This window comes from Eulemur rufifrons, chromosome 4 (assembly GCF_041146395.1).
Source record: "Eulemur rufifrons isolate Redbay chromosome 4, OSU_ERuf_1, whole genome shotgun sequence".
NCBI classification, from domain to species: domain Eukaryota; kingdom Metazoa; phylum Chordata; class Mammalia; order Primates; family Lemuridae; genus Eulemur; species Eulemur rufifrons.
In genome coordinates, this window is record NC_090986.1 from 77,372,147 (window position 1) to 77,397,184 (window position 25,038).

At 40.5% G+C, this 25,038-nt stretch overlaps 3 protein-coding genes and 1 non-coding gene across 5 annotated transcripts in view; 1 reads left to right on the forward strand and 3 right to left on the reverse strand.

Moving 5' to 3' along the window:
- LOC138382790 (protein POLR1D) overlaps nucleotides 1–11,592 on the reverse strand; it is a 37,005-nt gene extending 25,413 nt beyond the window's left edge. The window contains exon 1 of the mRNA XM_069467408.1: nucleotides 11,535–11,592. Coding sequence (XP_069323509.1) covers nucleotides 11,535–11,560 — 26 coding nt within the window. The 5' untranslated portion in view covers nucleotides 11,561–11,592. The remainder of the gene's footprint in view (nucleotides 1–11,534) is intronic.
- On the reverse strand, nucleotides 10,053–11,595 carry LOC138382789 (DNA-directed RNA polymerases I and III subunit RPAC2). The gene is made up of 2 exons (XM_069467407.1): nucleotides 11,535–11,595; nucleotides 10,053–10,614 (listed from the first exon to the last, which is right to left on the reverse strand). The coding sequence occupies exons 1-2, from the start codon at nucleotides 11,558–11,560 to the stop codon at nucleotides 10,239–10,241; spliced, it is 402 nt and encodes a 133-aa protein (XP_069323508.1). The 5' UTR covers nucleotides 11,561–11,595; the 3' UTR covers nucleotides 10,053–10,238.
- A 1,420-nt stretch (nucleotides 11,596–13,015) lies between these two features.
- LNX2 (ligand of numb-protein X 2) overlaps nucleotides 13,016–25,038 on the forward strand; it is a 65,847-nt gene continuing 53,824 nt past the window's right edge. The window contains exons 1-2 of one of the 2 annotated variants that reach the window (XM_069467410.1): nucleotides 13,016–13,181; nucleotides 21,594–21,648. The gene's annotated coding sequence lies outside the window, so the exon portion shown is untranslated. The remainder of the gene's footprint in view (nucleotides 13,182–21,593; nucleotides 21,649–25,038) is intronic. The other variant, XM_069467409.1, reaches the window with a different exon arrangement.
- On the reverse strand, nucleotides 21,053–21,158 carry LOC138383057 (U6 spliceosomal RNA). Its single transcript, XR_011233513.1, has one exon. It is a non-coding gene; the product is annotated as a U6 spliceosomal RNA (small nuclear RNA).

Consider the following 25,038-nt stretch of genomic DNA (forward strand, 5'->3'; position numbering starts at 1 on the left):
TTGCTACAAGTCTGGGCAGCAGACAGTGACACACCTGTAAGCTGACACTTCTAAAGACAGACACTTTCAGCAGAACAGTTTCTATTCATAAGCCCCTAGAATCCCTAATTTTCCATCCATTTAAGGAAAAAGTGCAATGTAAACAAATACACAAAAAGCAGACATAAAACTGTAGAACCAAGCCTGGAAGGCTTAGATTACAAGGTCTGATGCAGAACATAAATCCAGCTCATTTAGTTTGACTGACAAAGAACATGATGATCATACTCTTTACTGTTTATTTTCAGGGAATGAGGTGATAGTTGAAGCTTATGTCCCCAATTTTATATTAATCACTTTTGAAGAAAAACCCTGTTAAGTATTCCATGCACCAGGATTTATGTTTAAGTATGCAGAACAGAGTAAGCAAGCAAACCAGGATCTGAAATTACTGTAGATGAGGAGTCTAAAAGATGTGTAATCCTTGAAATCTGAATTCCAAGTAAAATTGCTGAGATTCCATGTTATTTACCAAGTTTGGAAGTGAGAAATTAATAGCTGTGAACAAATGCTCATGAGGATCCAAAGGAAAATTGTAAGAGTCTGTTCATCTTATTGTGGAGCTAACATGATAAAAATGGCACAATAGACGTCAAATCATAGAATGTTCCATTTAGTACTTCATTTCTTCCTTCACATGCTTCAGAGGGCCACATAAAGACTAAGATTTCTAGCAATTGTCCACCAAAGTAAGGGAAAATCCATTTCACAAAGCAATGCCAAAATAAAACTTAAGCAACCCTACATAGGTTCATCCCATTAGATTTTGTTTTTTGAAATATTATTTTGTCAATGAATCCCCCAAATCTGAGCCCATGTAGTAGGTATACAAAGCAGAGCAGGTACTCACAAAACCAATGCTGTCTCCCTTGGGGGTCAGTTCTCACTAATGTGGGATGCATTTACTTGCAGCCAAATTTGGCCTCCAAATCCGGAGCCCTGCCTTCTTATGTGTGTGTAAACAACATACCCAATTCTTAGCTCAGGTGACCCCTCTGGACACACCTACCTGGCAGTATCTCTAAGATCTGCTTGGTTCCTACTGTGTACACTGCTCCTCTGGCACTCTATCTTTGCTGCTCTGGTCATGACCACCTTTTGGCCAAATGAACTCCTAGGTCTGACTACTCTTGGACAGGACCAGTGTTGTCATCTACATGTGACAGACTATGGAGCTAATGACATATAACCATAAATTTGTGGTTTTCAATTCAAAGATTATAGCATAGTTATTTCAGTGTTTCAAATTCAAGTTCAGCTCTTGGGGTATTTAATGAAAAAATACAGAGTTGATCTTCTATTCATCTATTTGATAAATATTTTTTGAGCATCTACTATGAGCCAAGCACTATTCCAGGGGGTATGGCTACATCAGTGAACATTCAAACAAAAATCTCTGCCCTCAGGAAGCTTCCGTGATAGTGTGTGTTGGGGATGGAGGGGATAGACAATATATGATAAATACAATAAAGAGGTAAATTATATATGTATGCCAGAAGATAAGTGCTACACGATGATAATGGTGCTGGGGGAGGGGCTTCAATTTTAATGAGGTGGAAGAGTTGGGGGAAATGACACCTATATCCTTCAGGAAATTAATACTACACAGCTCTTTGGTCCAACCAGATTGCAAACTCTGTGAAGGCAGGAGCCAAATGAGAATCATCTTTGCCTCCCTAGTACCTGGAACATAGCAGAAACTTAAATACCTGCTGACAAGGGAAAAAAAGGGCATGCATTCTATATTTTTCCAAAGTAATGCTATCTGTAATAAATGGCACAGATTTATGATACAGCTGGTTAGGGAATGGATGTAGTATTTGGCATTGAAAAAATGGCATATCTTGGAATCAATCCATTGAATTCCACTTCATGGCACCTAAAATAATAACCCTACAACTTTTGCTCCACTAGAGTTATATGGGGACAAGATCCTAAGGAAAATCCATGTCTCTCTCCTATATTGCTGCTGCAAAATAAAAAAGTCCTTTGATCAAGTGGGAGATATCCTACCTTTTATTTTATACCAATAGGAGAAAAGATAACACATGAAGCATGGGATAAAGGTAAAGACGGCAGTGTCAAAGGCTCCTCGGGATAGAGAGAAGACATAAACAAAATAAACTATAACCACCTTTATTGAGGTTCTCTATGATGCTTATCACCACAGTTCTTTGTCTCATTTAAGCCACAAGATGAGCATGGTTCCTTGCCTCACAATTTTTTGTCTTCCTAAAGCTTGTTACTATGATGGCTCTTTGAGTATTCATGTGTCAGCTGATGAGCGTACAAAATAAAGTCATTACCAATCATCAGTCCTTCTCTGTAGTTTTTCCTCCCAGTTGTGGCAGTCATATCCCAACAATGATATCTCATCATGCATAATTCATTCATTCACTGAATATACATTAATGAAAGCCTACTGTGTCCTGACTCGGTTTTAAGTGCTGGGGATATAGAGGCAAACAAAGACAAAGCTCTTGCCCTCAGGGGGCTTTTATTTAAGTGGAGTTTGACAATAAACAGATAAATATATAATTCTATGCCAGCTGACAATGAGTGCTATGAAGGAACATAGTGAGGTAAAGGGATAGAAAGTGATGGAGGTTTGTATGTGGGTGACGTGCTATTCTAGAGAAGGCGGTTGTGGTATGCAACCTCTAAGATGGTGCCAAGGATCCCCACCTCCTGGTATTCAGACCCCTGTTACTCCCCTCTCCTTAAGTGTAGGCTGTACTTGCTGACTCATGTCTAACAAATAGAATAGGGCAGAAGTGATGGAGTATTACTCCCAAGAGTAAGCTATAAAAAGACTGGCTTCCATCTTGGGATCTCTTCCTAACTCTATAGGAGTGCTGGCCCTGGGGGAAGCCAGCTGCCATGGCATAAAGCAGCCCCATGTGAGTGAGCTTGGAAGGGAATCTTCCCCCTTGCAAGCCTTGAGGCTACAGCCTGGATGACACCGTGACTACAGCCTTGTGAGAGACCAAGTCAGAATCACACAGCTAAGCTCCACCCAGATTCTTGACCCTTAGAAACTGTGAGAAATACTTGTTGTTTTCAGCTGCTAAGTTTTGGGGTGATTCATTATATAGCAATGAATGATTAACACAGTAGTCCAGGATGGTCTCTCTGAGCAGATAACCTTGGAAACAGACAGACGGTGTGAAGATATAGGGGAAGAGAGTTTCGGGCAAGTAAAGGGCAAGTGCCAAGGCCCTGAAATGGGAACAAGGGAGGTACAAATGAAAGAAGTGAGAAGGCCAGTGTGACAGGCACAGATGACGACACGGGAAGACAGCAGGGGCCAGCTCTTGCAAGCCAGCCCAGAGGACTCCAACGGATGAGACACAACCAGTACTGTTAAGACCATTCGTCTGACCACCACTAATTGGCTTGAACAATAACTAATATATCAATCGTGATAACTAATGTTTAAGTATTTAAGTGTGCTAGGAATTGTCCTAAGTGCTTTATTTCATTTATTCTTCACAACAGCCCTTTGCAATAGTTGTTATCATTAGCCCAATTTTTTAGGTAAGGAAACTGAGGCTCTGGAAGGTTAAGTCACTTGCCCACATTCACAAGATAACAAGTCTCTCCACCTTGGAAGAAAAATGTAATCCCAAACTGTTGTTTAAAGCAACTAGTTCAGTCTGCCTGATTAGATGCTTCAGGTTGTGTGATTTTCTCTCAGAGTCCCTGTAACAGAATTGATTGGGGCATTATCTATAACTTTTTTGAGGTTTGACTCAAGTCAGGAAGATAAAACTTAGAAAAGCAGCCAGGTAGCTTTTTTTTTTGACATATGTTAAGTGCCCTGCATAACAAACAGGGAATGTACTGAGGAATAGTATTATGTTAGATAAAATATCAATACAGTCTATTTTATGCAGTTTTATGATCAGCTGACCTAGATTGAGCCCTGGCTTCCTACCAACATTCTAGATACCTGGCACCAAACCAGGTACCATCTGCTGAAGAACTTGCTTTTCCTTCCTGCTTGACCTTTATTTCAAAGCTTGGGGAAGATTATGAATGTTCCATCAGAATCTTAATTTTTCTTTGAAGAGAAACACAATTCATTTATCTTTGATTTTTATCTACATTCTATTAATAAAAATGCCATTTCAAAGCATTTTTCTTAAAAGCAATGGCTTCAACAGACTGATAACCTTCCATACAGGGGTCCTCAAATTCATGTTAGAGTGCTGCCTTGTGGTAAACAAAAAGTAATAGACCTATTAAGGTCTTGTGTTTTGAAATTTTCAGCTAGAAGAAATATGATCCAAACCAGCTGGTTCAAAACCATCAATGATACTACAATAATAACATTAATAGTTAATATTGATTGAGAGCAGCATCCTGTAAGGGCCAGGTACTGTCCTAAGCACTCTGAATATATTATCTAAATTCACGGTTATAACATCTCTGTGTGGTGTTATTGTTATCCCAATCTTACAGAAAAAACAATTCAGGCACAAAGAGGTCAAAGTTTGTCCAAGGTCATATTGCTAAACAGTCTATAGCTGGGATCAAGACCTAGGCAGTGAGATTTCAATAGCTCTTAACTCCTGTGCCATACTGTATCAGTTTACTATGCCTCTGTTTACTTAAAAAATATCCAAGATTCCCCTCCTAAAAAAGATATGCTTCTTAAAAACAAACAAAAAAACTCCATTAAAAACTCCTCTCAATACACACACATATATAAGCCTATCCAAAACACCCACAATATCCTACCTATCTTCCTGTCCCACAGAGTAACTCAACATTACTTACTATAGTTATTAGGTAAATACATATACAGATTAAAGAGAGGTGATATAGGGCCAGGTGTGGTGGCTCATGTCTGCAATACCAGCACTTTGGGAGGTCAAGGTGGGAGGACTGCTTGAGCCCAGGAGTTCCAGGCTGCAGTAAGCTAAGATGGTACCACTGCATTCCAGCCTGACCGACAGCAAGAGCCCACCTCCTAAAAAAAAAAAATGGGTGATATAAATTTAGGCACTAATAAAAACCACACACACACAAGCTGAAATACAAAATGTATTCTTCTAGAAAAGTTGATAATTTTGCTTTTTCATTGCTGAATAACCTAAGCTCATCTTTAAAAAAAATTCTGGGCTTATTCTTATTTCTCCTTGGTCTCTCTATTTCTCTGCTCAAATATTATCTCCTCAGAAAAACCTTCCTCAACTACTCAATTTCTCAGTGCCTTCTCATGGTCATCATTCTTTTACTTCCTATTTATATTACTACCTGAAAATGGATTTTATGTTTGCAATTGTTTATTTTCTATCTCTGCCATTAGAAAACAAACTACTTGGGGGCCAGCCTGTTCCCTGCTGTACCCTTAGTCCCTAAACTGTGACTGTATATGGTATGTGCTCAATGACATTTATGGAACGAATGAACGAAATATTCCCTGTGAAAAGAGCAACTGTGTGAGAGCAGACAGCAGCCAAGAGCCAGGCTGCTCACTGCCCTGCCCTCCTCTCCCACCCCCAATTTTCACATCTTTAGCCCTGGATTCACATCTTTGGAAAAGATGTAAATTCTTCTGATATGGGTGGGGGAAGGAGGTTAAGGGTGGTTGCACCCACTGATCCCTATTAGTAAGGACAGGCTGGGAAGGAGAGGAGATCCTAAATCCTGCCTTACTGGTTTTTGGTTGTGAGGGAGTGGCAAGAAAACAAAAAGGTAAATGAACATGGATTTGGGGACTCAAAGAACTTTGGGGTCATTTTCAACTATTCTCTCACCTTTACCCCTATACAGAATCTGTCCCCAAGTTACTTTCTTTTTTAGCCAATTTTTTTGTATCCATCCTTTTATTTCCTTTCCTACAACCATGTTCTCCTTACACTACATCTGGTCTATTATAATACAGATGTCCCCTCACTCACTGCTGTCTTCCCGTTTCCTCCACTCATCCATTCTGCACACGGGCATGGGATGAAAAAACTAAAATTCTATGGCATTTCCTAGCTCAAGAATATTTAATGGCTCCTTTACACTGGGAAAGAGGAAACCACTTATCCTGGTTATTTCACAAGTCACCAACTTCAATACTCCTTGAGTTACCAGAAGGCAGACTACTGTCTGTCTTGTTTGCAACCTTCAGTGGCAGAGTGGGTGCTCAGGAAATAACCAGTACTTCAGTGGTGTCTCTCGCCCGTTCTATGCCGCATACAGCACGTGATACTCTACACTGCACATTAGGGCCCTTCGTTGTAAATACAATTTGTTTTCTTTTTCATGTGCATAACTCTTGTCTGCCATCTCCAAAACTACATTTGGCTTTTTAGGACACACTCATGCTCTTATTTCCACCATTTATTTCTCAGGACTGTGCTACTATTAGGCACATACTTGCTATATACAGTTAAACATGAGAAAGCTAATAATCTAGGTTTGAGAAGAATTTCATTATGAAGAAAAAATTACAGACTCACACAGTAACTCTACCAGGACAGTTTTATGAAGTAGCAAAAAAACAAAACAAAACAAAACAAAAAAACCCCCAAACCCCAAACCAACATTGACAATTTCAACAGAAAAGGGCTGGATTTAGGATCTTTATAAGTACTTGAAACAGACTCGTAAGAGTCAAAGGAAATAGATTTGGGTCATAGATTTGGGTAAACTTCCTATGAGCCCAGTTTGAAAGGTGTTACAAAGACCGTCTCTGACTCTAAATCATACTAACAAAAAAGATAGCTTTTGTCTAGTGACCTGGAGACTATCCATAATCTTACCATGTTTAAGGGAACAAAAAGAAAGGTGGGGAATGGTGGACCATGGAATGTAACATGCTTTCATATTTCTTAAAATGCAAGATACTTAGGGTCAGTACTGAAGGAGACACTTTTTATGTAAACACCTTTCCATCTCTACAGACATTCTGTATGAACTTGTGCATTATGCCAACTAATTAGAGCACTTGGATGTTACAGCTATATGCAATTTATAAATAATTAGTTTGTAAAGTGCTCTGACAATAAAAGTGCTAGGCAGGTACTCAGAATTACTATACGTTAAAAGCTTTTGGTATGTAATCATATTATTTAATAATTGGCTCTTTAAAAGGCATAGTACTTTACAGATGAACAGAATTTCTGATCTTGAATTATTAGCATGAGAGTGAAATGCTATTAAAGAACAAATCAGAGATACTGATCATTTTTTCACAGTATATATAAATATGGATGATTTATATTCATCTCCCTCACCCTCTTTTAGACCAGCTCAGCCTTCCCTCAGGTCTTTACATACTTTATGCAGTGATTCCTTCCATGTATACAGGATTCTCAGTTAACCTGCCAGCCCTGCCCTCAGTTTTTTCCCTGTACTCATCTGCCCTCTGAAGATGTTTTGCATGAACCTGGGAGTTTATGGCCACCCTAAAGAGATTCAAGACTGCATGCCACATGATCAATGACAATAAATCCTTTTAGGTGCAACGAAGTCATGAGATGTGGGCGGTCACCACTGGGCGCTTTTCCCATGTGAACTGTTATTAATCCTGTTTACTATCCCCATGGTCTACTCATAGGCAAAACTTTGGAAGATGCAAATAAGTTTTTGATCCTTTTCCACATCCCTTTTGGGCTTCTTTATATCTTCAGGGCTAATTCCTTTACATTGACAATAACTTTCCAGAATGTCTATCACCCTAGGAAAATATTCTCCGTCTTTGCCCCATGACATTACTGCTCCCACCTGAACTCCCCTCTCCAGTCCTTTATATATTTCCTTTATTGGAAAACCAAACTAAGACCTCTTTATAATGAATGTTAATGTTTATTCTTCTTAAGCAATAAACTAATGCTGCCACTGCCCTCTGAATTAACTCCAGATGACATTTTTCTGTGCTCATCTGACTCATTCAACATCACTATCCCCTACCTGAAAGCCTTGGCTTCAAATACTTTTTGCAGACTTTCCTATTATCCCACTGGGTGTCATTCTTTGACCCAACCTTTAAATGCTGAGGTTGTCTAGGGCCCACTTCTTTGTTCCTCTCCATTTTTTTTTTTTTAATGGATTTACACCTTTAAGGAAAGGACTCACGATGTTTATCTTCAGCTTAGATCTTTTCCATGACCTCTGACTCACATTTCCACTGCCTACAACGTTCAAAATGGAACTTTTGACTCCTGTCATCTTTTCTACCTCCCAACTTATTTTCCCCCTTAAAGTTCCCCATTTCAATTATCAGCCCCAAACCCAGGCAGTAATAATCTTTCTGTTTCTTCACCTTCCATGTCCAATTCCTGAGGTATACCAATTCTGTGCCAATTCAATTTCTAAAATATACCTCAAATCTACCTTTTCTTCTCCATCATTAGCTTCCACCTTTCCAGGCCACTTCAACCCTTATTTATGGTGTATCTCTCTGCTTCTACTCTGGACTCCCTATAACTCATTCCCCCGAACTGCAATCAAAGTAATCAAGATGTCATTCCCATTGTACTTAAAATCCAAATTCCCTACCACCTCGGCTCTTCCTTCCATCAACTCCAAAGGAGAGTCCCATCTCCCTCTTGTCTACTATGCTGCAAACATCCAAATACCTTCAATTCCTCAAACCACTGGTTTTCTGCTTCAGGACCTTTGTACATGCTATTCTCCCGGAATGCATTTTCTCTCCTCTTTGCACAGCCAGCTCCTCTTCTTGTAATCTCAGGAAGACCTTCCCTGACTTCTGTGCCTACAGCAGATTCCTTTCTCATGTTTTCTACCCTGATCTTCTATTTATTTCACAGAATTACAACTTTAAAAAAAAATGTTGCTCCTGTTGTAACACATGCTCTATGAGAACAGGTATATACCAGGTGCTCAATAAACACAAAAATATCTTTAAAGAATTTGACTGAGTATAGAAAATGTAGGCTCTATGGCAGGCTTGTGGGTCAGATTTGAGTGACTGTAAGGCTACATGCCACAACTACCTACATGAATTCGTACAGTATTTATTTCATGAATGTCCATTACCTGGCAGGTGTTGTGCTGGCTACCAGGATCATGTTGATCAGCAAGTTGGTATGGTGGGCAGATAACATAAGTACTAACAATAGCAGTGCCAAGACCAGGAAACACAGGGTGTAATGAAAGCACATACAAGTAAGTACCCAAACTAGGCTAGGGAGTCTGACACATAAGTTTTGACAGGAAAAAGACTGCTCCAGGAAGAGGGAATAGCATAAACAAAGGCCCCCGACGCACAGAGCACTGGGGTTTGGGGTGCTTGGGTTCAAGGATGAATTAAGAGTCAATTTGGGGTAGGAAATAAGTATGAGAAACAAGTCTGAAGAGGTAGATTAGGATGGCTCTTAGATGTGATTCACTAATATTTTTAAGTTTTCCAAAAAGTTATTTTCCCCACGTAGAAATTTCCTTCCCCTTGGCCTTACTTTCACTCAAATAGTGCTGCTTCTATGAAATCCTAGGCTGTACTTAAGATACTTACCTAAGGTCTGAAAAAATGTTCTCTAGTCATCCCAGTTTTCTCCTCCTACAATATAATCAAATTCTCTTGCCCTACTTAGGTCATGACTAAATATTTTATTATTCTGAAATCCAAGCAGTAAACTGGTATCTTTTTCATAAATGTTATAAAGATGGAGCCTGATACTACCTAAACTCTCATGAAAAACCAGAATTCTTATAATTCTTTCAAATTATTCCCCATCCTTGCCCAGTCTACCAATCATAGCAAATGATGCAATTCTCTAACAAAAAAATGTAATAAGAAGCCAAGTTCCCACCCCAACCTTCTTTTTTAAACCAACCACAGTCTACCTGGGGCCATGCTCTATTGCATCTACCCTTTCCCCCACCACCCTAACCACAGACACGAATGTATACTCTAATTCCCATACCTGTTCTTGTCTAGGCCCCTTATTTTCTCACAGCTTCCTCACTTTCAATGTTGGCTCAATCAAAAGAAAAAAAAAGTCACCCTTGAGGACCATTTACTTGCATGGAACAGAAACCACTCAAACTAGTTCAAATAAAAGAGGGAATTTATTAGAAGAACACAAAGTTTCTTGCAGGGATTCCAACAGCTGTAATGGATCAATAACTAAAACCACACCTTTAGGCATGCTGTAATCACAGACTTCTAATTCTGGGGTCTGCATGATCACGAAGAGAATACCCTAGAGGACAGTCCTTGTATACTGCATAAGGAACTAGAATGTAGATTCATTTCTCCTTGCTTTTTGATCTTTATAGTCCTTTATGCTGGCCTCAAACTTGTCAAGCACATGTTGGCAGACATTCATGAGCTCAGTCAGGCCTCTCTGAAATGGCTCAACAGCTGGAAGAGCACCTCGAGTCTGAATGCGTAAATTAATTTTGCTCTCTGAAGGATGGGTCGTAGTGTAACCACAAAATTCCACTTCTGGGTTCTTCATGATCATGTAACGCAGAGAATTTCCTAGGGTATGGTCCTCCTCGTGCAATACAAATGTCACACAGTGTCTATCTGTTCCAGCTGCCTGGACCATTTCCAGGGCTGTCTTCCTCTCGCCTTCGGCCATTGAGGTCTTCAATCCAGATATTTTTCTACACACATATATTTTATAAAAATGAGATCATACTGAATATTGTTTTGTAACTACCTTTTTTTCATTTACTATATCACAATCACAACACATTATTACTCTAATCTACTTCAGTTACACAGAACTATCATTAGCCTCTCACTTTTCCTGAATCCACAAATTCTATCAATAAATAATTTACTGTCTCCAGTTTTTCTCTACTCCATTTGACCATCCACACTGGCCACAAGGGGAATCTTCTTAGAATAACACAAACTTAAATGTTTGCAAAAATATTCTTTTGGTAGAGTCACAAGAAAGGGATAGGATTAAAATAGGGTGGGTCCTGCTGGAGGATGGCTTGGAATAAGTTGAAAGGCTTGGAAAAGTAAATTGCTCTAGCAAAAAATAGAGGCTCTAGATTACCAATGCGCAGGCCCAGCTATGGCTTCCATTTGAAACTGGCAGAATGGAAGATCCAAGAAACAAGAGGGAGAAGATGAGCTCAGCGTATGACGAGTGGCGGCTTTGTGAACAGTATGTACAGAGAAGGAATGTGAGTGGTAGTTACAGGGATAAAGACTTCACTGAACACACTGGTACCGTCACTCATGAAACTGGCGTGATTTTACACACTGCTGTTCTAATGGGGTTGGGCAGTTTGGGGACTTAACTCTGGTCTCTCAACTTGACTTCCGTCCTTGAAAGCTAGTGTACCTCTGAGCATCTCAATCCAAACACAACCATGTCTCCTCCCCTCTTTTCCCAATCGGCCCCCCCCCCATCTCCTCCCTTTTCTCAGCGCCCCGAGTCAGGCCCCTGCCGCTGGGCCAGGCCGCGGAGGCTGGGCCCGGCCGGGCCGCGTGCCCCTCGGCCACCCGCTCCCCCTGGGCGCGGCCCGCTCCGCCCGCCCGCCCGCCAGCTCGCCTCCTCGGCCGTTACCTCTCCAATTCCTGGTCCTCTTCCATCTCGGGGGCGGTTTCGGGATCCTCAGGAGCTGCTGGCGAACCCGAGGCTCTGCCCCATCTCGCGAAACGTGCAAAAGCAGGAAGGAAGGAGCAACCGACGGAAGGAGCGGGGAACGGAAGGAAGGAGGAGGAGCCGCAGCGGCGCGGCGGGGCCGGTCGCCGGGCGGGGCGTGGAGGCTCCGCCCCCGAGGCCCCACCCCCGGCGCAGGGCGGGCAACGGCGCGAGGCCAGGGCGGCTCACCTGGCGCTCCCTGCGCGAGCCCGCCCACGGGGTGGGAGGCGGGAGGAGGGAAGCAGGGTCGGCGCCCATTTCACCCCCAGGCCTAGATAGGCCTGTGGGCGCCCGAATTCAGACTTCAGTACCTTCCCCCAGGTGGTGGTGAAGGGGGCGGGGTCTTACCTGCCGCCCCCAAATCACCTTCCTTTCAAGGCCTGCGTCCGGCTTTTCTGACTAGCGGCAAGACTGACGGAAGGACGGAGTCACTCCCAGGCTGGCCCTTCCCAGGACCCTAACCCCCAGGGGCCTTTCATGGGACAACAGGATTAGGCTATAGTTGACCAATACACCTTTAAAAAGGAAAAGGGTAATGTGCGAAGAGGTGAATTTTACAAAAGAATGCGAAGGTTTAAGACGGTATTTGTCTCACCAGGGATCTTGCAGCTGCACTTCTCAACTGGGTCAAAGGACAAGAGTTTGTTTTTCTCTTTTGGGGCATGAGTGAGAGTTTGGGAGGAAACTGTCTCCAAGTCCACTCTTTCTGCCCTGGAGCAGTCCTCCCCCGCTATGGACTTCCTTTTCCCTTTACCCTCTTGGCACCTTAAACGTCCTTACCTGCGGAACCTTTCTCTCACCTTTGTTCCCAGGTGCCCTAGCTCCCGCCTGGGCAAGCTTTAACCACCTGGACCCGCTCTCCGCCTTCCTTCCTTTGTACCGCCCCTCTCTCCGCTCCCTCAGGTGCTCTCGCTCGCCAAGCGCCCCTTCCTTCCTCCGGCCAGCCCGTGTGCCTGCCCTATCCCCCTCTCCTCTCGCCCAACACACCTACATGTCTCTTGCGCCACCTGTTCTCCTTGTTCCCCTTGTTCCCCCCGCCCCGCAATGCCCCTAGATGTGCACTCCCACTCCAGCTGTTCCACTCTCCTCGCGGTGGTCGGGGGTGCACGCAGACACTTCTCAAGCGTGTCTTCTGCAGGGGAATCAGGCGAGCAGCGGGGACAGCCCGGGGCGGGTGGGGGAGGGCGGGCGGCGAGGGGCGGAGCGGGCTCACTCTAACCCCGGAGTGACGGCCTATTCTGGCCCGCCCCCTGAGCTCTCGGATAGGCGGAGCTGCCCTCTGGCCCGCCCCTCTCCCGCCCTGTGGTGCCGTCGATTGGCCCGGGTGAGTGTCGGGTTGGGCCGCTCGGCCGCGGCGCTCGCCCCCGGGAAGGCAGCAGGGGCGGTTGAGAAGTGAAGTCTTGGCCAGAGTTTGCTTCTTGCCAGGAAATCCGCGGCGGCGGCGGAGATTCCCGGCGGAGCAGAGCCCGACTGGCTCCCGGCTCCCTCAGCGGGCCGCGGAGAGCGGAAGGTGCCGCTGGGCTGCGGCGCCGGGAGCCCGAGCGCGCCCCGGGCAGCTGCGCTTTCCCAGTGAGTAACTTTGCGGTGCCCGCCTCGCCCCGCGCCCTCTAGCCGGCTCTGGGCGGCCGCCTCAGGTGCGGGCGTCGGCGGGGTGTGGGGCGGCGCCGCGCCCCGGGAGCTGGCCAGAGAGGCGCCGCCGTCCTTCGCGGCTCTCCTCGCTTGCCCGAGCTACGGGGGCAGCGCGGACCCGGCTGTGGGCTGGCAGCGCTCGTCCGGGTAGGAAGACCGCTGCCCTGCGCCCTGTGCCCGCCGCTGGGCAGGCGCAGGGAAGGCGGGCGGCCCCCGGCTGGTAGCATTTGGTGGTTCCGGCCACCGTGGTGCAGATCCTGGCGTTGTTTGCTTTTTAAGGGAAGGGAGAGGTGGGGATGAGTTTTTAAATTTTCTTTATGTGTGTTGTCGGTAATGAGAGTGGCACTAGCTGCCTCCACATCAGATTTTGATTCCTTGAAAAGAGATTGGGAGAGATCATTCCCTTTGCCCCAGCCTGTTGCCTATCAATTCTCACCTTTCCCTTTAGGCTGGAGAGGGTGAGAGAGATTTGATATCTTCCAGGGGGTAATTTCAAAATATGGATCTTGATTTGGAAGCAGTTGCACACAAAGCACCATTCGGGAAATACATCATTCGCTTTTCAAAGCTTTATGCCACGTTTTAGACAAGGACTTTTGACTTATATATAGTGTTTCTTCTAGTATTTCAGTTTACATATAAGGTTATGGGTCCAGACGTTCATATCTGTCAGGAGCTAAAGCAAACTCATGCATGGGCTTCACTGTATAGATTTATCTTTTGAAATCACAGAAATCAGAACCGAAGTTGAGTGAGAAGCAGTGGCGGTGCTGGGGGAGGAAACAGTTGTGAGCTCCGGTTTGTTGGACTGCCTTCACTTTAAGAATTTCACATTCTTGGAGCAATAGTACTTACTTGGAAATTGGCCTTCTTCCCAGGACAGATTTTAATTTTTCTTTTGCAAGTACTGTTATGCAGCACCGATGAAGTTGGAGCTTAGTAGATCAATTTTATTTACTTTGATAGATTTGATTACCACCCCCACACCCCTTTGGAAAATGGACTTTGGCAGGTAAAGAAGGAAGTAGCAATCTACTGTCTATCCTTTTTTTGCCTGTCAAAGCTTTGTTGAGCCATGAATAACAAAGTTTTGCCTTTTTAGCTTGTCCAAATCCCACATGTGAGTTTTCCCGTGGGATAAAATGTAGGCCAGATCAGAACCAAAGTAGAATAACACTATTTTTAATTTGGCCCACTTGTGTGTTAACATTCTTAATTTATATCCTGTTTCTCTCATCAACTTTGAAATTTTTCATTATTTATTAATTTAGCCATTGATAAAGCGCCTACTGCATGCCAGGCATTGATGACAGGGGTTGGTTCTTGCCCAGAAGTTGCTCATAGTCTCTTTTGGAAACTGATCTATACCTCTGTTCCACTAGTTACCAAAAGTAATTTGAACAAAGTGCTGTGGGAGCTTAAAAGAGAGCCTGGAGTTTGTTAGAGAAGGCCTAACATAGGCACTTTCCAAATTGATGTGAGATTTTGCCAGGTACATCGCAGGCAAGTATTATGTAGGCCACTTGTATATAAATGCGTGTATCTTTAGGATAGTGCTTTATGAGATTTGTATGTAGCCAGTCTGGCTGAAGGACACAGTGTTTGGGGTTGATGTAGTAATCAGGGGCTGGTATATTATTCATTTCAGAGCCCTTAGCACCTTGCCTTGCTTACAGTGGGCACTCAAATATTTACTGAACTGACTTGAACAAGAAAATGAAGGATTTTATATACCAAATTAAAAAATTTGGACTATATCCAGTCAGTGATAAGGAGCTGCTAATTTTAAGCAGGAGAATGTCATGATAACATTTGCATTCCAGAGAGATAATCTGCAGCAGTCTGGAAGATGATAGGGGTCCAGATGGAAGTTAGAGAGACGAAGTTGGAGGCTCTTACAATGTACGGGTTAAGTGCCCAGGGGTTCTTCATTCAGATTATCTGGGTTGGAATCAGGTTCTGTCATCTCATAGAATTTGGGGGATAAAACTTGAAAAAACGTGTATTAGAATAGTGCTTGCTGTATGGTAAGGACTTAGTAAATGCTAGTTGTTATTCTGTGTGAAGGCAGTGGAAGGAGAGACGACGTGGCATTTAGGAGGTACGACTAGGAGATAGGACTGGGTAAGTGACTAGATAGTATTAATGAGACAAGGAAGATTGCTAGGTTCTTTGAGGCATTGGTGTGTGCTGATTAAGTTTGCTGTGGAGTTAAAACAGGTTGAATTCTAATTCTGTCACTTACCTTTAGATTTGCCATTCCTACTGAGCTTTGATTTCCTAACATTTAGGAAATGATTGTCCTACCTGTTTAGTTGGGTTTGAGGATCAAGTGAAATTACGCATGTAATGCCCTTGGCAGAGTACATAGCACATTCCAAGTGCTCAATAAATATTAGTTGTTCCTTTAGATGGTGACATTAATGAGCTAGTGGAATGTTGGAGGATATGAGAAGGAGCAGTTAAAAACAATTGATGGTAGAGGTGGGGAAGGGAAGTTCAATTTGGAACCAACTCAATGAGGTGCTAAATGGATGGTTGAGATATCTGTGGTGCAGTTGTTGGATTGATGAGTCCCACAGGAGCTAGGAAAGAATAGAAAAGAAAAAGAGTTCACATTAAAGCCTTTGTGGGTATGGTAAGCTTTATGGAAGATTTGGTGGAAGAGGGGCAGAGGAGGGATTTACAGTGTAGCAGTGCCAGAAGCTTGACATTGAATATTAGGCATCTCTATCTTAAAATGCATTTTGGCCACCATCAAAGAAAGGAGAACTCCAGGCTCATATAATCTGGTTGGCTCTATGCCCTTCTCCCCCTCCTCTTTCTGATTGCCACCCTAAAATCCAAATACTTTTTACGTTTGTTATGCAGAACAATTTAACTTTTCCCCTCTGCTCACAGGGCTGCAGTTCACTCCAGGCCCACCTTCCTATATCCAAATGCAACAAGGTTTTGGAAAAATTCAGAAGTCTCATTTCATAGGTTCCACTCTATTTAGAAAGTAGTGTTGGTTGAAAAGATATATATATATATATATATATATGCACACACACATACATACACACACACACACACATATATATATATGTGCGTACATATTTTGCATGCAGAATTGTAGTTGTAGGAGAAGATGGGACTGGCCTAAATTGACCCTATTAGAGGGCTTGGGAATTTTACGAAACAAATCCCCTTTAGCTTTCCTGTCATGTGTTTCTTTTCCTCAGAAATACAAAACAGTAGAAAAATCTGTAGTTATGTAAGTTTTTTTGTTTGGTTGGTTTCAGAAAAAAGTGGTTATGTTGTGTGTTAGCCTAACAAGAAGTTATTAAGAGGAATTTTTTAAAAAGCAAGTGCTCATGATGTACATTACAATAATAAATTGTCGTCTAGTTAGTATATGCTTTTTAAAGAAGCAGGTGTTGTAGGTTCTATCTTTAGCATGTATGCTTCTTACAGCAGGCATCCTGTTTTGCTCACTGCAGAATCCCCAAGTACTTAGAACAATAAATATTAATATATGTATAAATGAATAAATTGGATCAATTGGCTTTGATCTGTCTTGGCCTGCAGACTTCTCCTAATCTTTAGAACAATCACTGGTCTGAGGGAAAACAAAAGAGAGAATTGATCCTTCGAGGAAGCTTAAAGTGCTTCATGTACTCACTGGAAAATACTGGAACTATGACAGAATTGATGGCCATTATGATTCAACTGTTTTAGTGCCAGCTGCTGTAATTATTTGCATAATTCCCTCCTTTCCTCCCCCCACATTTTACTGCCATACATGTGCGGTGTGGTAAGGAGAAACAGACTGATATGGGGATACAGCTTTGGTCAGAGGTAAACTGACAACAGCTGCCTCATAAATTTGTGCTCTCTTGGTTAGCAAAACTTCAGGGCAGAGTCTCTGAAGTCTTGATAAGGATAGCTGGAAAGCTAGGAGCAGAACTGTTGTAGGCGATAGGATTTAAACATGGTTTATGCCTTTCTCTTTCCAGCCTGGAGATTTAGGACTGTTACTTTTGGCAGTCACTTTCCCTCAGTGGAGAAATTATGTGCGGGAAAAATTATTTTTTCTCAAAATTAGGCTGAGTAGGAGAAATGAGAAATAGAAGCAAATGCAGAAAAGTAACATACTATAAAACAATCATCGTACATCCATTTTAAAAGTATACCACCTTCATATGTAAAACCAGTGAGGGTTTAATTTTTTACTTTATTAAGAGTAGTCTTAAAGTTTTTTTAAATAACAAATTGTCCTAGAGTGTGTAATAAGGCCAACATATAAAGTGTTTACAACCAGGTTTTGAGAACCTGTATCTTATGTAAAATAAGATGTGCTTGGCTATAATAAAGTGTATGTGATTTTGTGAAATATATATTAATATTTGCTCTTCATCCTCATTTTCCTGGCATACAACTCCTAAAATCCTTGGAATCTTCAAAGTGCTAAGTGTCTTTTTGTATGCTAACAATTGACTGTTGGTTGGCAAGATGGTGCTGGTCACAGAAAGACCAAGGCAGAGTTAGAGGGTGGGGGTTTTCACCCTCAGCCCCCAACCTCTAGAGAAAAGAGAGGGGCTCAAGGTTAAGTTGATCACTAATGGCCAGTGGTTTAATCAATCATGCCTACTTAATCAAGCTTCCTTAAGGCCCCAAAAGGACAGAGTTTGTATTGCAGAAACCACAAGAGGGTTTCATTCTAGGTCCAGTTGCTTGTTGCACAAAGATCCAATTATTGACACAATAAGGATTGCCAAGGACGAAGGGAATTTTAATATTACTGACATCTTGTTGGAGAACAGGAGAAGCTGCTTCAAATCTGCAGGGAGATCCTACGCTTTTAAAGGAGGGACCACATGCCTTAGGGCAGGTCTTGGTGTATCTCACAAGGAGCCACAAGCATGGGGGTAGGTTATGGAGGATGGTGAATCTTTACCTCAGGAAGGCTGCCCAGGGCCTTCAGAATCTCATGTCCTTTGTCTCGCAGAAAATCCACCTTGTCTAGGAAGCAATTCAAAAGGTCAAGTAGTTAGTTAAGGGAAAAGATCATATAGGGGATCATTGAAATTTGTTGGGGGTGGGGCAGTTACATTTGGAAAGCTTCCAAATGCTGAATGTGTAGAGGTTCCTGGAAGGTGGCATGAGGGCATAGAAGCTCCTGCCCTCCTTGCGCATCTCTCCATCTGTATCCTTTTTAATATCCTTTATAATAAACCGGTAAAGGAAAGTGTTTCCTTGAGCTCTACCAAATTAACCAAACCCAAAGGGGGCATCATGGGATCACCAACTCATGGTCTGAACCCCCAGCTGGAAGCTTCAGACCAAACTACTTGGTCTGAAGTAGTTCCAGAGGCCTAGACTTGTGACCAGGGGTCGGGGAAGGCAATCTTGGATACTGAGCTCTCACCTTTGGGATCTGAAGCTACTACCAGTTAAACAGTATCAGAATTGAATTGAATTGGAGGGCACCCAACTTGTATCACTGCTTGGCGTGTGCAGAAAACCTGAGTCGTAGAAGGATGGCACCTTGTTGGGGGTGGGAGGTGGGAAGTGGATGAAGAGAGCTGGGACAATGGCATGGGATGAGACCAGGAAGGTAGGCAGGGGCCTGATCATGCAGGCCTGGTTGGCCCAAATGAGGGTTTTGTTCTTCATCACTCATGGATTATTCCATACTACCACCCCTTTTGTCTAACTCCTACCTTTTCTATAGTCTGCAAATAATCTGGTCACTTCATGGAGAAAATTAGATGATCTGCAGTGATTTTTCTTAGATTTTCTGTCTCTCCCCTTCCCAATTTACCCTCCTAAGTCAGGTCTTTTGGAGGCTAACTTCCATGTTTTCCTGTGATCCCATCCTTCAAAGTCTCTTTCAGGAGAGGCTTTATCAGTTAACTCCCCTCTTTTCTATATTTAATCTCCTTCTCCCTGTTTTCTTTCTCACACCATCCTATAAATGTGCCCCAGTCTTAACTTTATAAAACAAACACAGCTCCCCTGACCCTGCATTCCTTTCTAGTCATTATTGTTTTTGAAGCATAACATTTTTTAAAAAATTTAATATTTAAAGTGATATGCTCAAAATGTATTAATGTGTTATCAATATAATTTTTTTCCCTTATTCTTTCAAAAATTAATGAGATTGGACATTTTTTTTCCATATTAAGCACTTGAAATCTGGTGAAATATTTTGCACTTACAACACATCTCAATTTGGATGCTCAATTTTCAGTGGTTGACGTGAAAGAAATTGTACCAGAATAGTGAATATTTAACAGAAAGCTATTTTGCTTCAGTTTTTTCTATTCATTGTGGTAAAAACACATAAAATTCACCATCTTAAGCATTTTTAAGTGTATAGAGGTAAGTATATTCACACTGCTTTGAAACAGATCTCCAAAATGGTTTTATCTGGCCAATCTGAAACTCTGACAACTTCTCATTTCCCCTTCCCCATCCCGTGATAACCACCCTTTACTCTCTGTTTCTATGAATTTGAATGCATTAGATACCTCATAAGTGGAGTTGTACGGTATTTGTCTTTTTTTTTTTTTTGTGATGGGTGTATTTCATTTAGCATGATGACTTCAAGTTTCATCTATGTTGTAACATGTGATAGGATTTCCTTTCTTTTTAAGGCTGAGTAATATTCCATTGTAGGTATATACCACATTTTGGTTATGTATCCATCAGTGGGTATTTTGGTTGCTTCTACCTCTTGGCTGTTGTGAAAAATATTGCTATGAACATAAGTGTATAAATGTCTCTGGAGACCCAGCTTTGAATTGTTTTGGATATGTACACAGAAGTGGGATTGCTAGATCATATGATAGTTCTATTTTTAATTTTTTGAGGACTCACCATTCCGTTTTCCATTGCAGTTGCACTGTTTTACAATCCCACCAACTGTGCAGAAGGATTCCAATTTCTCCCCGTTCTTGCCACCGCTTTTTTTTTTTTATAGTAATCGTCCTAGTGGGTATGAGGTGATATCTCATTGTGGTTTTGATTTGCATTTCTCTGATGATTAGTGATGTTGAGCTTCTTATCATATGCTTGATTGGTATCATCTTTGGAGAAATGTCTATTCTAGTCCTTGACCCATATTTTAATCTATTTGTTTTGTGGTTGAGTTATAGGAGTTCTTTGTATATTCTAGATATTAACCTCTTATCAGATAAGATTTGCAAATATTTTCACCAGTTCTTTTCACTTTGTTGCTGTGTCCTTTGAGGTGCAGAAGTTTTTAAGTTTGATGTAGTCCCATTTGTCTATTTTTGTGTGTTTTTGGTATCATATCCAAGAAATCGTTGCCCAAACCAACGTCATGAAGCTTTTCCCCTATATTTTCTTCTAGGAGTTTTATAGTTTCAGGTCTTACATTTAGGTTTTTAATATCATTTTGGGTGAATTTTACATGGTGTAAGAGTTCAAAGAAAAATATATTGAATATATTTCTGAGATCTTGCTTATGGCAGAGAGAGGGAGGGAAAGGTCAGATATATCTGAAATAGTTTTTTTATTTTTTATTATAGGTACATAATATTAATAGTATGTCTTTATGGGGTATATGCAATGTTTTGATGGAGCCATACAATGTGAATTAATCAAATCAGGGTAATTAGGTATCCATCACATCAGGCATTTAACATCTCTTTGTGTTAGGAGCATTCCAATTCCACTCTTTTAGTTATTTTCAGGTATACCCTAACTTATTGTTGATTATAGTCACTTTTTTGTGCTATTAAATATTGTTAATAACAATAACTAACTATATTTTTGTCCTCATTAACCATCCCCACTTTATAAAAAATAATGAATGCTTCATGAATTTGCATGTCATCCTTACACAGGGGCCATGCTAATCTTCTCTGTATCATTCCAATTTTAGTATATGTGCAGTGAAGTGAGCACTGAAATAGTATTCATTTGTGGGTATCGATGTCAGTGATTGGGCTATGACACAATTCTCAACTGGGGCTTCATAGTATATTCTAGTGGGAATTTTTCTGTCCTTTTTATTATAGTTTCAAGACACCAATATGGAAACAATCAGTAGTCTAGGTTTAGCTGAAGCTAAAATATAAAGTTAGTGGGGAGAGGCCAGGTGTCAGAGAGCATGTAGTTGCATCCTGTGCTTTTACTACTAAATATGTGATGCATTTGATCAGTAGTAGCTGTGCATGCCTTTAGGACCATGCTGTAAAGGCTTTTTAATAGATTTCAAAGGTGTCCACAGCAATTCCCTTATGAAATATTTATTAACCTCATTAATGTCTCTAATTTTAGACTTCGTGGTTTCATTATAGATGAGATACATTAATTGATACTTCAATCGACTAATTTCAGATTTTGTTAAAAACAGACGTCATTCTTCTGGAACACTGACCTATTCTTTTTCCAGGTATATAGAATACATTTGTTAGCACATTTGAATGACTTTTCTACCTATGAAGGAGTAGAATAACATTGAGAAACCTTGTGAATCTGGATTTTTTTTAATGGTATGGTACCTATTTCTAGAAGGGATTAAAAATTCTTTAAGCCATTTTTCAGAATGTAGAAGGATGGTAAAATCTAAGTACTCTTGTTAAACATCAAAGTCAAATTTCAACTAATATGTGTTATATTAATTTTTTTCTTATAAAATGATAACTTTTAAAAGTTGCTCAGTATGATTTTAGTCTTTCTAAATGTGACTGAATTTTCTCTTTCTACAGTTTGGGTGTTGGTGGAAAGCAAAATTGACCATTAAGTAGTTCTTAAATTATTTATTCATAACATAACATTCTTTATGTCTCATAAAGAATTACTCTTTTGTTGCTTGAACCTTTTGAAAAGAAAATTGTTCTGTTAATATAAAATAAAGAAATTGCTCTCTAAGTGTACTAGAATTTATGGAAGGATATCTTTCTGGGAGATAAAACTTAATATTCTTAAAATTAATACTTCAAATTCAATTTTAAAATAGTAATATCTCTATTTTAAGGAATATTTTTCTGTTTGATAACTCTTGGGAAGTAATACATCTGTTTGATTTGCCTCATTGCATATATCACGAATTGTATAAAGGTACAAAGATATATGTGGTTTTCTTATTTTGAATCACTCTGTACATTTCTTAATTATAGAAGTAATACATGCTTAATATAGAAAACTTAGGAAATCTTTATGCAAAGAAAACAAAAATTACTAATAATCCCACAGTTACAATTCTTTTAGAAGAATTCATTTATTCAACAAATATTTGAATGTCTGCTCTGTGCTATGTACCATTCTAGATATTTGAGATATAAAAATAAAGAAGTTCTTATTCTTGGAAATTGAGTCTAGTTAGGTTACAGTTTCAGTACAGTTTCTCATTTTGATACAGGCATTTAGATGATAAAACTTAAGCATAGACGATCTTGTGACAAGGCATGATAAAAGTTAATTATTATTATAAATTATGGGTGAAGAATAGTCTCAAGTGAAAACAAATTTTAGCTTTTTCATGATTGTTCAGGTCCTAAGATAGCTGGCACATATATGTCTTATTTTCCCACTTGGTATTTACTGAACACCAGTTATGTGCCAGGCACTGTTCTAGATGGTGAGACGATAGCAATGAGCAAGACAGGTGGGATCCCTGTTCTCATGGAATTCACATGCTGGGATTGGAGGCAGGAGGAGAAACAAACAATAAACAGGCAAGCATTTAATGAAAAGGATAATGACCAGTGCTAGGAAGAAAATATGATGTAGTTAGATCTCAACAGTCTGTTATACTGGTTACTAAAATCTACAGCTGGTCCCCAGATTTCCTTTCAGCTGTAAGTTTGCTGTCTTCACCAGGAAAACTTTTAAATAATGCTGCCCAAAAGAAATGAACATGGATTAATGAATAGTCATCTTTGCTTCCTGTCCTTTTGTACCCTCTCCTGGAGGTTTTCCACTCAGTGAGACCAAGCAGCAAAAGTAGGAGGGAATTAAGAGGAGAAGCAAGGCATCTGGAAACTCATTTCTCAGATAATTTGGCTTTTTATGAAGCTGGGAGTTTGTTGAGTTTGTATAGACTGGAGTTTGCACCTGTCAATATTTCAGTAGTACTGTGTATATTCTGAATTAAGAAAAACAAAACCTACCAGTTTTTAGGAGAGGAAAAAAGACAAAATAATTTTATCAATCCTTGTGGAATTTGCAGTTTTATTTTAAAGTTTCTCACAACTCCAGAAAAAACTCATCAATGTCACCTCATAAAGAACTCTTGATTTGTAACTTAGCTTATTAGACAGTCTCTACAATTGATGTGTAAGACTTTAGTGCCATGCTTTCTTTGGTACATAAGAATTTGAAGTGTGACCTGTGACTCATCAGTTGACGTTGTGGTGCATTTTTAGAAACAAAGAATGCCGTAGTAGATTCCCTTAAACAGCAGTAGTGGAAGTAGATCCAAGAAAACACAAATTTGTGTGTCTGTGTTGGTGTGATTACAGCTGTGTATGTTAAATTGATTCTTAGAAATGTGTTACGACACTAGACATCTCAATGAGTTTGAATAAAATATAAATTATGTGTGTGTCTTGCAAAAAGATTCTCAAAGGTAGCAATAACTGCATTTCTCCCACTTTTATGGTAGAAAGTAACTTTGCAGATAAATATATTAAATACTTAGGTTTGTGTTTTGTTTATTTTTGAAACACAGCAATGAAGAAAAAATGTTGTCTTGGGCATATGACTTCATTTTTAATGCTCCATAAAATTTGTTCTTATTTTTGATGTGGATATCTTGTTTGTGAGCTTTGCTTTTTAGTTTTAATCATGTATATAAGAACCAAGCTTGGCTACTTTCTACTTCCTACTTTTATTTCCTATTGTGTATGTTCCTTTGCTCCTGCTCTACTCTACTTCCATACACATACAATATCTGTGCAAACAGATAATTCATGAAAAACAAGTCTCCTGTGAGCCCTTTACCCCAGCCACCCAGTTCCCCTAGAGTTGACTACTATTAGTTTTTTGTAAATCCTTCTAGGCATATTTTGTGTGTATACGCTCATGCGTATATCTATATAGAGAGTTATTTTTAATTCTATATATTTTAACTCATGCTGTTCTGTACCTTGATCAAAATTAGCACAAAATTTGTTTTGCTAGTCTTCTTGAAATTTAACTTGGTCATCTTTTAATTTGTTTGCTGATCTCACCTGAATTATTTTACCTTAAAAAAAAGTGAGTTTTTATCTCTTGAAGGACCTGTAGACATTGCCATACAAATGTTCAGATGTTTTCTCTGCTACATATGATTATGGAGAAAATGATTATTTGAGCTTTTTTTTAAAAACTATAAATCGTGACCCTCTTGCATATTCCTTCTTAAAGAGAATGCTGAACACAGTAAAAATTAATTTTGTCATCTTCATGATAACCTAAAAGAAAATGGGATATCTAGGTTGCTTTGATCTAGCAAATATAGTGCAACCATGGGATAATGCCTATTTGGTACACTAATTTTTCTAAGAAGCTTGGTTATTAGGGAATATTGTGGTACAAATTGTGCTAAATTAAAAACTACTTGTTTAACATATCTGCTTTGCTAATTGGAAATGCCTTGGTGCATTATACAATGTTCATCAGTTCTGCAGATTGTACCTTTACAGGATTAGTGTTTGTAGTGGGCACTCTTAAAATATCTTTCATTTTGAGAAGTGTTGAGTTCTTCCATTTTGTTCTTCAACAACGGTTTGGGGGAAGGTGGTCTTTTCCTTGAATTCAGTTAGAATATGATAGATCTAGAGAGGAAAAAAGGTAAATT